Source organism: Xiphophorus hellerii, chromosome 18 (assembly GCF_003331165.1).
Source record: "Xiphophorus hellerii strain 12219 chromosome 18, Xiphophorus_hellerii-4.1, whole genome shotgun sequence".
NCBI classification, from domain to species: domain Eukaryota; kingdom Metazoa; phylum Chordata; class Actinopteri; order Cyprinodontiformes; family Poeciliidae; genus Xiphophorus; species Xiphophorus hellerii.
This window is the reverse complement of record NC_045689.1, coordinates 2072557-2086837: the sequence shown is the minus strand read 5'-3', so window position 1 is coordinate 2086837 and position 14281 is coordinate 2072557. Positions and strand designations below refer to the sequence as shown.

At 47.2% G+C, this 14281-nt stretch overlaps 1 protein-coding gene across 6 annotated transcripts; it reads left to right on the top strand.

Annotated features, from left to right (window-relative positions):
• The first annotated feature begins 17 nt into the window (after positions 1-17).
• Positions 18-12059, top strand: lrch3 (leucine-rich repeats and calponin homology (CH) domain containing 3). Of its 6 annotated transcripts, none has more exons than XM_032590984.1 (20): positions 18-316; positions 2641-2785; positions 3830-3956; positions 4044-4149; positions 4226-4362; positions 4428-4531; positions 4613-4706; positions 4803-4884; positions 4966-5108; positions 5231-5286; positions 5375-5420; positions 5497-5649; positions 5830-5871; positions 6018-6071; positions 6418-6451; positions 6531-6644; positions 7077-7174; positions 7248-7385; positions 7459-7536; positions 8176-9832. In XM_032590984.1, the coding sequence occupies exons 1-20, from the start codon at positions 67-69 to the stop codon at positions 8371-8373; spliced, it is 2199 nt and encodes a 732-aa protein (XP_032446875.1). In that variant the 5' UTR covers positions 18-66; the 3' UTR covers positions 8374-9832. The 6 variants fall into 6 exon arrangements, with proteins under 6 accessions (XP_032446875.1, XP_032446879.1, XP_032446877.1 ...); XM_032590986.1 differs by lacking the exon at positions 8176-9832 and adding an exon at positions 10857-12059 and having other exon boundaries at positions 19-316; positions 5827-5871; XM_032590982.1 differs by having other exon boundaries at positions 19-316; positions 5827-5871.
• Positions 12060-14281: the final 2222 nt, after the last annotated feature.

Sequence of the window (14281 nt, the reverse complement as noted above, 5' to 3'; positions counted from 1 at the left end):
GCCGCACTGCGCATGCTCCTCTCCACAGCAGCCGTTAGCATTGGGGGCTAACAGCCGGAGCGTGTAATGGCGGCCTCGGTGTTACTGGGGTCTGCGGAAAGCACCGGACTCAACTTCACGGTCGGAGCCGGTGGCAATGCTATCCTCGGAAACTCTAATGGACTGGGCCAGGCGGGCCCAGCGTCCTGGAACCGCTCCCTGGACCGGGCGCTGGAAGAAGCGTCGGTTAGCGGCTGTCTGAACCTCAGCGGCAGGAAGCTGAAGGAGTTTCCCCGGAGCGCCGCCAACCACGACCTGACCGACACCGTCCGGGCCGGTAAGTGAGGTCCAAAAGCGGCCAGCAGAACCATAGAGTCCGAGCTCTGTTGGGAGTGGTGAGGTGGTTAAGAGGGGTGTTTTAGGGATCTTAACGGGGGAAAAGTTGAATCCATCTTCCAATTCCAGAGGAGGAGGATGGAAAACAGTGAGGGCCGGTGTTGTGACAAACTGCGAGCCCCGGCTACATGAGGTCCGGCTTCCTCTTCTTTCAACGGCGTCACACGCTCTTTGGTCGCTAACCGCTCATATCAGACAGAAAAGGGGATGTTTGGTTATATTTTCCAACAGGGTCAAAGTTTAAAATTATCTCCTTCATGGAGGAACCTCTGCTTAGCACTGGTTACCAGTATTCCCAGTTAACACTGGCCGTATGACGCTGGTATTATGACTGTTATCATTTTAACTCGTTATAAACCTGCTCTGCTTCAGGCTGGTTTCTCATGAAGGTGAGACCGAGGGACGAACTGTTTATCAGGGGTAACAGATGATGACAGCACACCGGTGCGGTCCGGTTAAACACAAACAGCCGGTTTTATTCTGCAGTCTCTGGTGATTCAGCTGGTCCGAGGTTCGGTTCGGATCAGACCCTGTAGGAAAGGTGAAGACACACCTGTGTGGCTTTGTTGTTTTGATTTGAACGCCTACTGCTGGCTCCGCCCCTTTGGGACGATGTGGACCAGGAAACAAGCGCCCCCCTAAAAGAGCCAAATCAGCCGATTATTGATCAGGCATAACACAGATGAACCAAATTATGATTTATTTTAATAATTTATACACATGTAGTGTGATCTATGAAGCTCCACTGAAGATGGGACAGATGGGGAGAAAAGGAAGCAAAAGATGATGAAATTGTAGGTAAAAATACAGGAAGATTGATTACAATGTGCTTATTTTGGGGTTCAGTGTGGTCGGGGAGGGGCATAACGGAGAGCAGATGTAGGCTCCCTTTGTTTGTGTCAGACTGTGATGGAGGAGGAAACTCAGCAGGAACTCCATCATCTGCACTGCTTCATTTCTTCTTTTTTTTATTTTATTCATCGTGTTTTCTGTTGAGTCTGGTTTTTGACTGTGCAGCTGGAAATATTTTTGATCTTACTTTTTATACTCTCTGACAGTTGTTATGATGGTAACCATGGCAACAAGGCGTTGCTTTCACAAACAGGAGCGGCTGATTAGCATCTCAGAATTCTGAGGTAACACCTGAACTACAACCCAAAATCCCAGAAGAGATCATCTCTACTTCCCTGATATGGAGCTACTAGCATGTTATTACTATCTTCAGTCAGAGGCCTCTTCAGATTTGCTGCAAACTTGACTGCTGCTGGAGATTCTTAATGCCCACAATGACTCTTTGAAGATACTTGTATGATTCCACAACATTTAGCTTTCCTTTAGGATGAATGAAGTGTTTCCAAACAGGCCAGATTGATCAATTTAAAGCCTTATCTACCATCTATGGTCCATCTAACGTTAGACTGTTGGGTTACCATGGTAACCAATGCTGAACACACTGGTTGCCTGAAGGAGGTTCTGCCTCTGGTTCTGTTCCTGCTGTAAATAGGAGCACCTGGTGACCGGCTAACAGAGCGCGCTCAGATCGCTCTCCGTTAACTGAGCGTGCTCAGATCGCTCTCCGTTAACTGAGCGTGCTCAGATAGCTCTCCGTTAACTGAGCGTGCTCTGATCGCTCTCCGTTAAAAAAGCGTGCTCAGATAGCTCTCCGTTAACTGAGCGTGCTCAGATCGCTCTCCGTTAAAAAAGCGTGCTCAGATCGCTCTCCGATAACAGGGGCACTGATCACCTTCAGAACCACTCTGATAGCAGCTGCTCTCTCTGTGGTTCCTGCCAGATCAAACTGAATCCAACTTTGTGGTTTTGGTCTGTGGCTCACCCCTCTCCCTCAACAGCTCAAACTACGTTACCCAGAACTCCCGGCTGCAGCTCCATCTCTCCCAGAATCTGAGCCGAGGGCCTGGTGGCAAACAAACAAACAGGAAGTCCCCCAACGAACCACTTCCTGTTTGTGATGGTGGATTGATGAGCATCACCAGCTGCTGTTACAAACAAGGAAGCTGGGGTTACCATGGTGATGAATGCTTCCTCAGCCCTCACAGCTGCTCTGATAAATATAGCGTTTGTGGGTCGGCTCTGCATCGTGTCGCTGGCAGTGGAGTCAGCGGGGACTGTGGGAGGAGAACAACGGCAGCAGGGAGGAGTCCGGGTGATTCAGCAGAATCACTTCAAATATGGAGTCAGAGAACCAGAACCATCTGATGATTAATCACCAGAACCAGAGTCTAACTGATCTGTGTGTGTGTCCAGATCTGTCCCGGAACCGGCTGTCGGAGCTTCCTCTGGAGGTTTGCCTCTTTGTGTCTCTGGAGTATCTGAACCTGTACCAGAACTGCCTGAGGTCTCTGCCGGACGGCCTGGTGAACCTGCAGGCCCTGACGCACCTGAACCTCAGGTCACACACACACACACACAGCAGAATGTACACACACACACAGCAGAATGTACACACACACACACACACACACACACACACACACACAAATGTCCACCTACTTCTATACAAACTGAGGACTTTACATGTATTGTAAAGTTTGATGTTTTATCCCATTGTCTTCATCTGTAAGGCTGTAGAGAATTGGAAGATAGGAAATGGAACTGCTGTATGAACAGACTTCAAAATAGGAGCATGAATATAAACATCTAATTACTTGAAGAATTCATAAGCAAAACTTCATCAATAATGTTGTTTAATGGTGAACTAAGCAGAATTGCGGATTAGCTGATGCAGCTACTCTTGATGCAACGCATCAGTTGCAAATTTTTTGTGTTCTATGTTTGTGTGCATTGTCTCTGTAAAATAAGCTAATAAGAGAAATGAAATAAATTAGTACTTTAGGATTTATCTGGGTTAGTAAAGAGTTAGTAAAGGGCTAAGTTAAAAACTAGCTCTGGTATTGTTACCACAGCTAATTTTATGCTTATCATTTAAATTCCTCTAAATTTAATTTAGAAGAAGCTAAGTGTGTTAAATTTTTTTCAAAGTTGGCAAAACTTCACCATAAAGTTTAACATTTTAGAATTTATCCAGAAAATTTAATTTAGAAAAAGCTAAGGTTGCCAAACCTTTTCTAAATTAGCCTCACTATTATTAACACTTCAGAATTCATCTGGAAAACTGTACACAGGAGAAGTTAAATGCAGCCAAAGTTTCCAAAAAAGTAAAAAACTTGCTTTATTATTATTAACAGAAATCATTTTAAGTTTAGCACTTGGGAATTTATCTGGAAAGCGGCAAAACGGTGGGCTAAAAGTTAGCCCTGCTGTTTATTTTTAACTTACTGCTTTAGAATTCATCTGGACTAATGTATTTAGAGGAAGATAAATGCACTAATAACTTTCAGAGTTAGCAAAATGCTAAGTTAAAACTTAACTTTGCCATTAGCGGTAGAGTGGCCTCCACCTCTGCTGACCCGTCCGTCTGTCCGTCCTCCTCCAGTCGGAACCAGCTGTCTGTCCTGCCGGCCGTCGTCTGCAGCCTTCCTCTCAAGGTTCTGATTGCCTCCAACAACAAACTGGTTTCTCTGCCAGAGGAACTGGGCCAGCTGAGACACCTCACCGAGCTGGTGAGTACGGTTCCTGATGGACTGATCAGACCCGTTATTGATCAGAACTTTTGTTCGGTTCTGATCTCTTGCTGTCGGGTCCGGCAGGATGTGAGCTGTAACGAGATCCGGACGTTACCGTCCCAAGTGGGTCAGCTGGAGGCTCTGAGAGACCTGAACATCCGGAGGAATCACCTGGTCCGACTCCCTTCAGGTAAACTCACTCAGACACGCCCGGACCAGCCAGGAGAAAAACCAGAACCGGATCAGAACCATGTGGCTCCTTTCAGAGCTGGCTGAGCTTCCTCTGGTGCGCCTCGACTTCTCCTGCAACAAAGTGACCTCCATTCCCGTCTGCTACCGCGGCCTGACTCAGCTGCAGGCCATCGTCCTGGACAACAACCCGCTGCAGAGCCCGCCCGCACAGGTACACAGGAAGTGACATCACAGCTGCTGCTCTGCGGCTGAGCCTAACACCGTTATGTCCTGCAGATCTGCATCAAGGGGAAGGTCCACATCTTCAAGTTCCTGAACCTGGAGGCCAGTAAGACCACGCCGGAGCTGCCCGAGTTCGACAGGAGACCTCTGACCTCCTGGTCTGACCCCACACACACGCACTATAATGCTGCTCCTTCAGAATAAAAGCCTCATGACTGACTGCAGCTGTGTCCCGGCAGTGTTGACGAGGCGTATCCAGGGCGACCGTACGGCGCGCTGGACTCGGGCTTCAACAGTGTGGACAGTGGAGACAAGCGGTGGCTGGGCAACGAGGTCAGACCGTACTGCCGGAGCCGATCCGGCCAGTTCCAATCCGGAGCTCCGGTCCGTCCTGCAGGGACATTAACAGAACCTCGTCTTCTGTTCCAGGTTTCAGAGGAACCGTCAGAGCTGCCGGTCAGAGACCAGAGGCGAGCCGGACCAGGGGGACATGTGCTGCCCAACGGGACATGTGAGACTCGCTCAGCCGCCCACAGACTGTCACCTCCTCACTTCCTCCTCTTTTCCTCCTCACTTCCTCCTCTGTCCCCAGCAGACGGGGAGCTGGAGCAGATAGACTTCATCGACAGCTGTGTGGAGGAGGAAGAGGAGGGGAAGCGCCGTTCAGGAGGAGCAGACCGGAGCAGCCTCAGCTCTCAGTTCATGGCATACATCGAGAGACGCATCACCAGGGAGGTGAGGCTCCGCCCCCTCGTGCTGGAAGCTTTCATTCAGCCTGAGTCAATCAGGAAACGTCGTTGACCTAAGCAGGACGGATCTTATTTCGAAAAGCTCTGATTTCCTGTTCATGTCTTCAGGGTTCCCCAGTGAAGAACAGCTTGGCTCGGGCGGAAGACATGAAGAGACACAGCAGGTTAATAAAAACATCTAGCCCCGACCACGTCAACCTGTGTGTCCTCACTTCCTGTCTCACTTCCTGTCTGACTTTCTGTCTCTCTCAGAAACATGGCTGACGGCGTCTCGGCGTCTTCGAGCTCCCAGAGTCAGGTATGATGACGGAGCCGTCTGACAAGAAGCGTCAGCGACAAACTGGCTTCTCATGTCCTTATCCGTGTTTTTCCAGAGAGCTGGTTCTGGTTATGGTTCTGTTTCCGGTTCTGGTTTTGGAGGTGTGGAGAGGATGAGAAGGGAGGCTCAGCTTGCCGCTCTGAGGTACGACGAAGAGCGGCAGAAGAACCGTTCTCTCCAGAGAGACAGCGTCACCAGCTACTCCAAGGTACATAACCAGGCATTCAGACACCAGTTTAACCAGTTGATCACTTTTTTAACCGGTCGCTATTTTAAAAGGTCATAGACCAGTTTAACCATTTTGTTGCCAGTTTTCCAGTAGTTTCTGCAGTACCAATTTATCCAGCAGGGGGCGTCTCTAACTGGTCCTGCTGTTGTTTTGCAGCAGAAAGCAGCTCAGAGTCCGTCCAAGTCCAGTCCAGAACCTGAGGTGAGTCAGTCTTCATTTCTTACTCATTTACCTGCAGACCCTCTTCTTCTTTGTGTTAATTGGACGGCACAGAGCCGTAGCCCCGCCCCTGTGTTTAGGCCACGCCCCTTTATGTCTGTTGATGTGTGTCTGGTGTTTGTTGTCAGAACGTCTACCCCTCCAGGCGCTCCACCCACACAGATGACTCTGCCCTCATCATGGTAAGAGCTTGGAGCTCCACCCACAAGCTCGCATCTCATTAACGGTTTTCAAAATAAAAGCATGCAAAGGGATCAGTGGGTTTTCTGCATGTGACATCACGGATTCCTCTCTGTTGGTTTCTGGTCCAAAGATGAAAGAAAACTTCTTCCTTTTGGTTTCTGACCTCTGATCCCTGACCTGACCTCTGTCCCCCTGTCTTTGCATGTTGATTTGAATTGGTGATAGCTTCCTGTTTCCTACTGGTTTCCTCTCTGTCACTTCCTGCTCTAATGGTTTCGCTCTCACAGCTCTGGAAGCTCTCAGGTGTGTCCAGGTGTGTAACCGTCCTGTGTTTTGTCTTCTCAGCAGGGGGAGGACAGAGCCACCTTGTCTCCTACAGGTAAGAGCAAGACCAACCTGAATACTGCCCTAACCTCACCTACAGCTCCTCCCACTCTGAACCTTCTGTTTCCTCTCAGCCAATCAGTCGCCTTCGTACCCCGGCTCAGGAGGCGGGACTACCAGTCGGACATCTGGCCTGCGACCGGAGAGCTTCCTGTATCGCCTCAGTCAGAGGGATGAGAAGAGAAAAGGTGTGTTTTCACCTGTGATGTTTGAATGGATATGTGAATGTCAGCGCAAGGCTTTCTGGGTAAATAAAACCAAAAACAAACATGCTAGCCTAGCGCTAGCAGGAGAAATGGCTCGTGGTCTTTAGCCAAAGACTAAAGAGAAATCCTCCAACCGCTAAAATGTGATGCCTCCATCTTGTTTCCATCTGGTGAAGAAGGAAGTTGCCTCTTCAGAGGTTTTTGTGTCGTTTCCTTCAGTGGTTCTTGGTGCAGCGCCCCCACAGGCCAGGAGGAGAACAGGTTGGTTTGACTCAGAGCAGAGAGAAAGAGAACCACAGCAGCTGGAAGTGGAGCAGATGATGAAGTTTTGGTTCCAGTAGAATACCGGACTGGTTCTGGAGGTACGGAAAACATCCGTAGCTGGAGTGTGACTGTTCCCTCTCTGCCCTGCAGGGGACGCTGTTTCTGCGCTGCCTCAACCCAAGGAGGAAGCTCCTGCTGCTCCTCCTCTGGTGGGTGAAGACGCAGCGCTGGTGGAGCAGCTCAGGAAGGTACGTAGCTCCGCCTCCTCCGCCTCTACTGCCCTGTGATTGGTCTGCTCACCAACTCTCTCCTCCCGCCCAGAACATCGAGGCCCGGCTGAAGGTGGCGCTGCCGAGCGACCTGGGCGCCGCCCTGACGGATGGCGTGGTGCTGTGCCACCTGGCCAATCACGTGAGGCCGCGCTCCGTCCCCAGCATCCACGTCCCGTCCCCCGCTGTGGTGAGTGTCTCTGATTGGTCAGTTGATGCTGTCACCCCAGCTGACCTCCGCTGACCTCTCTCTGTCCCTGCAGCCTAAGCTCACCATGGCCAAGTGTCGCCGCAACGTGGAGAATTTCCTGGAGGCGTGTCGCAGGATCGGAGTCCCACAGGTAAACACACACCTAGGAGACGGAGGCTGAATCCAACTCAGTCAGACCGCAGACTGCAGGGAGGACGAGCTAAACTTCAACACCAATACATCAGCGTTTAGATACCTAATAGACTGGCACCCCAACCAGGAGCTTAAAAGCTTCCTGTGTTGAGCCATTCTGTCTGTAATTCACCACAGTGGGCAACAACAACTAAAGACAAATAAAAAAAAAATAAAATTCCTTCTGGATAATTCCTAGCAGTTCACCGATTGCCGTTTTCTGGCCAATCACTGATTTTTAAAAAGCGTGAACTGCTGATTTCAAGTTTGGCTAAGTAGCTAATAGTTTGATAGTTCAGAGAGGCTGGTTGTAAATCAGAAACTTTATGCTCACAAACAGCAACTGTCCTCTCAGCGATCTGGCTGTTGACTTCCTGCTCAAGATGAGATGAGCCTTTAAACTGATTGTTGTAACAGAAGTTGCTGTTCAGACGTTTGGATTCAGTCTGAACCATCTGATGAAGTTTCTTCTTCTTCTCCTCTTTCTAAACTAACAGCTGCCTTTCTTCTCTTCATCTTCCCGTCATCCATTTTGCTTCCTGTTTCACTCCTTCCTCGTTTTTATCCTCCACTGTGTCCATCACACCCACACACTCAGGACCGCCTCTGCTCGGTGGGCGACGTTCTGGAGGGGAAAGGGGGCGGGGTTTACGGGACGCTGCAGGTGTTGCTCTCAATGGCCCCGCCCACTCTTAGCCCCTCCCTCCAGGTCCAGATGGCCGGCTTTGCCCTGTTTTACCTGTCTGTCATGTCGGCTCTCTGCGCCATCTATGTTCACCTGGCGCCGCACGCTTAGACCCCACTGGAACCTCTACAGGACCTCTGTCGGGTTCGGTCCGTTTAGCTGTCATCTCCCGCTGTAGCCACACCGTTCCTGACGCACAGAAACGTGGAATACTTCATGAACAAGCACAGCTGCAGGTTCCCTCTCCTCTGGAGAACTCCGGGTCCAGTTGGGATGGTCGGTACCTCTAGTGAAGGGTCGTCCAAGTCCAGTCCAGATCTAACATCCTGCAAATCAACCGGTCGGTACCGGGCCTCTGCAGGGTTGATCCGCAGGGCGTCCATGCATCCTTAAAATGTCTTAAATTAATGTAGTTGAGATTAAGGCCATAAAACTTGTTAAACCCATTTTAAAAAACCAAGTTGGCCTGAAACATGTTAATCACAGGTGTTACGTTTTGTCACTGCAGAAATATTTGTTCTCATGTACATATGGAAGTGACAGATTATATATTTTTTTCTGTTCAGACTGCTGTGGAAAAAGTCGGATATGAAATGAAAAAAATTGGATTTGGGTCGCGTTTACCTGCTCTGTGAACGTAGCCTAGCTAATGCTGCGTTCAGACCGAACTGTTTTGCCAAAACGTAGCCAGCGCCTCAAGTTGGACGCATCAGAATCGTCTGTTGTCCGTTGTGTTCTGATGGCGACATAGATGGAGGACACAACCATATCTGCCATCTTTGCTAGCTAGAATTAGCCTGCTAATTAGCATCGGGGCCTCCACATCCTGACAGGACACCAACTACAGGTCAATACGTCACATAGCGCAGTCTCTCTGATTGACGTGCTACACGCCCGGTGACGCACCGTAGACGTGCATCCATGTGTGCGCATCGAGTCGCGTTCGGTCTGAACACAGCATTAGAATCTGGACTGGGACTTGTGGACCTGAACTGGGGATGGTTATGGGACTTGTGGACTCGGCACAAACATTTTGGACGCAGCCCAGATTCTGTGGGTTTGACTGGGATTTGCTAGGTTAGTTTCAGACCTCTGACTGCACTGGGACATTTGGACTTGGACTCTGACTTTTCTGGGACTTGTACCAGGACTTTTTTTGGCTTGAACTGGGATTTCGTGGACCTGAGGATAAGCCGTAACGTGTCTTTGCCGTTGTTCGCCGAGTCCCAGCTGGAGGCAGAACTTCCTGTCCGTTTGGTCTGTTTCCTGCCTGCTGAAGCTCCGCCCCCTCGTGCCTTACGTCCGCCTGCCTGTCTGAGTGTTTTTTACCGTTCTGACCGCGTGAAGCTGGTCAGGACCAGAACAGAACCGAGTCCGGGACTCTGGGAGTCGTCTCCATGGTAACCATTATGTTCTGCTGCTGCTGTGAGGTCAGGTTGAGGTCACACCCCCTGACCGTTCCCCTTTTTATAAGATGAAGAGTGATGATGATGATGATGATAATGTGTTTTTAACCTCGGATCGGTTTGGATTTTTCCTCTCGATTCTCTAAATAAAGTCCAGAAAAACATTTTGACTCATTTTTTCCCCTGAGCTCACCTGAGTTAGCAGAAATATTTCCAAGCTTTTCTCCTCCTGAAACGATTAATCAGATTAATCGAGATGAGCCAGCTAGTTTGATAATTGATTAATCGTTAACTGCAGAATACAGACTCAACAAAAAATACCATTTGTTGAAAGAACAACACACTTAGAGCTGCAATGAAGTCAAAACTTTACAACAAATATTAACGTTGTACATCTAAGACAGAAAAAACAATCATTGTCTGTTATTATTTTGCACCCAGAAATCCTTCAGTAGCAGTTTTAGCTCCACCTGGTTCAGATTTGGTAAAAAAAAAACCTCAAATAAATATATTTATTCTGTTTTTATGTATTTCTAAGACATAAGCGATTAAATGAAAAATCTGCAAGTTGCATCTTAGAATTGCAGAAAAAAATTAATTCTGTAAGGAATCTTAATTCCTACTCGATTCAGAATCGAGTTCAGAATCTCTCAGAAATTGATGTTGGTCAATTTGAATCGATTTTAATTCTGCTTAAAATTATATTTTGAATTTTTTTTTTTTTTTTTAAAGAAAAAGCCAGGCAGCTAAGCTAACCTAATACTGGTGAATGAAGTTACAGATATTTATGCAGAAATGGAGCCTTAGAATTTTTTAAATACATTTTTTATTTGTCTTTTCGTCTTGTGTCCAAAACTTAAAGTGAATCCCAGAAACAAATTGGTTTCTGAAATAAAAATCGTTTCAGAATCGAATCGCCGGATGCTGAAAGTTTCGTATCTCTATTGCAGCCCTACTTGTGAGTGAGAGAAAACGACAGTCCTTTACACTGCTGACTGGCAGTGCTCAGCAGCAGCACTCCTTCCCTCCATCCCGCATCACTTCCTGTTCTTCCTGCTTCTTTTTCCTGAGTTGCCATGGTTACGGTTGTTTTGTTCCTTAATTTAAGTTGTCATCGTTTGACCCACCTTTCTGTTGACGCCCCGCCCGTCGCTGTCTGCTCTTCTTCTGTGGTGTTTGTCTGTGCAGACTAAGTTGTGTCTTCCGCTCCACATCCTGGAGGAGCGAGGGCTCCCCCAGGTGGCCGGGACGGTCAGCGCGCTGCTAGACCTGGCTCCACCCAAGCAGTCCGTCTCCACGACGACGGCAACGCCACCTGGGCCCTCCGTCATCATCTAGCCGCTGCCACTGCACGCGCTCAGTCGGCCTCCTGTAACAACCAATCAGAGCTTGCCGAGTTCCCACAGCCAGAAACGAGTCGTTGTGACGCCGTTCAGGAAGCTGTGTGGCGTATGGAAGCCCATCAGTGCCAGGAAGTTAAAATCAGGAGTTATAAATGAAAACGTCGATAATGTTTGATTGTGCTGATTGATCCAGATCAACACTAATGTCTGAGTTTCCATGGTAACAGCAGGTTTTACTGCTTTGACTGGAGGAAAAACGCATAAACAAGATATTTTTTAAACTCTAAAACGTTTTTAGACTATTGGTTGGGAAAAATCAAACTCAGGCAGAGAGTTTTTGACCATTTTGTTCTTGTGGAACATCTGATTGTTTTGCTTTTTTGTGGGAATATTTTTTATAAAGTGAGTGGAAATTTTATTTTAAAAATTTTCTCTCAATCCTTTAAATTAATCTAAAGTACATACCAATTGAACTGTAAAAATACATTTAAAAACGATTTACTTTTGTGTGAAAAGTTACATTTTACACTGATTTACCATACTTTTTGATTTTAGCTTTTACCTTGCTGGTTGATTTAATTTTTGCTCAAATGGGCTTCCATACAGCATCCATACAGACTTCTGGCAGGTGAGTGTTTTTCTCTGGATGTTTGAGGCATTCTCACTGATCCCAGTACTGATCCCAGTACACGGAGCTTTCCTACTGGTGCAGGACTGATAACCTGCTGGAAGCTGCATGTGGATCTGATGGAGACACAAAGAGCTGAGATCAAACCGTCACGACTGAACTGAACGAGTCTTTAGAAACTGAACGAGTCTTTAGAAAATAAATGAGTCTCGATAAACCAAATAATTCTTCAGAAACCAAAATAGTTTTGAGAAACTGCACGAGTCCTGAAGAACTTAACTAGTCTTTAGAAACTAGTTTATGATTCATAGTCTGAATGAGTCTTGAGAAACTAAACAAGTCTTCAGAAACTGGAACAGCTTTGGGCAACTGAATGAGTCTTGAGTAACTAGACTAGTCTTTGGAAACTACGAGTCTCAAGGAAGGGAACTAGTCCTGAGAAAGGAAGCAAGTCTTGAGATAGAGTACATCAGTGGTCCCCAACCCCCGGGCCGCGGACCGGTACCGGTCTGTGGACCAATTGGTACCGGGCCGCGTAAGAAGCAATTAAATATTTTCGTTTTATGTATTATGTGAGTCTGGAGGATCTTTTATTTTGAAAATCCTTTAACCGGATTCTCTCGGTTCCGTCTTGCCGCCAACATGGAGCCACAAGCAGCAAAATGAGTCAGAAACGGATCAGATTCTTTGGAAAGTTTCTTTGCGAAGGGAAAAGGCCCAGAGAAGAGACAGGAGGATGGATTTATCCCAGCAGGTGATTCCCACAGTCCAAGCTCTGCATGATATGGTGACCGGATGTTAATGAGGCAATGAAGCTTCAAGCTGCTTCTCCACTAGAGACCAAGAACCCTGAGCATCAGCAACACTTCCGGTCTCATTGTCTCTCGTCTCTCCCAGATGGACCGTCTGGTTGCAGAGAAACAAGCTCAGGGCTCCATTAGTCGTTAACCTGAGTTAAAGTTTTCACAAAAGTAAAATGTTCGTTTTTGTGGCGCATCTGTATCTTATTTTGAAGGGATATGTAAACGTTACCATAGCGACCCGAGTCAGAGAGCGTTATGGCAGTGGAGAGACGAGAGGAGAGGAGTAGAGCTTGTGAGTTTTAGGTCTGGTTCACACGGATTGTGGGCCGATTTTATGACCACACACGACACGAGCCGATAAAAGTCCAACAGGTTCGATCAGGAGCAACACACCACACGAACCGATTCCAGAAGAGAATCCAGTAAAACCCCCACCATACCAAACGTGAATTTAGAATAATCAAACAGGATCAAACTATCAAACTAATCAAACTATCACTGCTGATGTAGAAGCAGCAGTGATAGTTTGTGGCTCATTTTAAGCGATAAAAGACGTAAAAAGAAAAGGAGTTTGATAAAAGACGGCGGAGCAGCCGCTCTATTTGCTGCTCTATGATTGGGAGGTGAGTTGTGTTTTTTGTAGTTAACATTTTTAACTGAACAAACATAACCACATGTAATAAACATATATAAAAATGACCTTTACATATAGTAATAAACATTTCCACATATCACCTCTGATGTCCACCGGACTCTCAGTTTCCATGACAACTGTTTGGAATTCCCCGCCGTTCTTACGTCATCGCGCTTTCTGATTGGCTACCTGTCACATTCAACAGGCTGCGTTTCGCTCCCAGTCAGTAAAATCATCACAGGCTGAGATAATCGGGCCAAAACAATGTTGAATATGCCAGATTTTAGTTCAGGCATATTCAACACACCACTCACTGCAGGACGTTGTAAGATTGTCGTAAAGGGAAAATCGGGGCAAAAAAAAAATGCTTTAGCTGGAACGCCAACATGAAGAAGCATTATCTGACGGTCCCGGGTCGCAGCAAAATTACCAAGTCTTGACCGGTCCGCAGTAATAAAAAGGTTGAGGACCACTGGAGTACATGACAGAGAAACTGAACTAGTCTCAAGAAACTGAAGGAGTCTTTAAAAACTGAACTAGAAAGAAAGAAAACAAACAGACCAGAGACAGAAAGCGAGTCTTGAGAAACCAAACGGGTCTGGTGTAACCAGACAAGACTTGGAAAACAGAACGAGTCCTGAGAAAGAGAATAGGCCACAGAATGTAAACGAGACATCAGAAACTGAACGAGTCCCAAGGAACTGAACTAGTCCCCAAAAAGGGAGCAAGTCCTGAAAAAAAAGAGTAAGCCAGAGGAAGAGAGTCTTTGGAAACTGAACGGGTGCAAGGGAACTGAACTAGTTAAGAGAAAGGAAGGAAGTTTCTCTGAAAATAGGCCAGAGAAACTGAACGAGTCTTAGGAAAACGAACGATTCTGGAGGAATCAAACGAGTCTTTAGAAACTGAACGAGTCTCAAGGAACATATCTAGTCCTGAGAAAGAAAGCAAGTTTTAAGAAAGAGAGTAGGCCAGAGAAATTGAACAAGACTTGGAAAAACTCAGCTAGTTCCAAGAAAGAGAACAAACAGGCCGGAGAAAGAAAGCGAGTCTTGAGAAACCAAACAAGTCTTATGTAACCAGGCAAGTCGTGGGAAAGCGAACGAGTCCCATATAGAGAGCGGATCCTCAGAAACAGAACGAGTCCTAAAGGGAAGCAAAGAGCACAAACACTGAAAGCTGACGAAGTTGGCAAACCTTTCATTGAA

Bases quoted from the DNA above. Each gene is read 5' to 3' on its own strand.
- lrch3 (XM_032590982.1), top strand. From the start codon at position 67: ATGGCGGCCTCGGTGTTACTGGGGTCTGCGGAAAGCACCGGACTCAAC. The intron at 4,363-4,427 runs GTACACAGGAAG...TATGTCCTGCAG, and splicing joins TGCAGAGCCCGCCCGCACAG to ATCTGCATCAAGGGGAAGGT. The intron at 6,452-6,530 runs GTAAGAGCAAGA...GTTTCCTCTCAG, and splicing joins AGCCACCTTGTCTCCTACAG to CCAATCAGTCGCCTTCGTAC.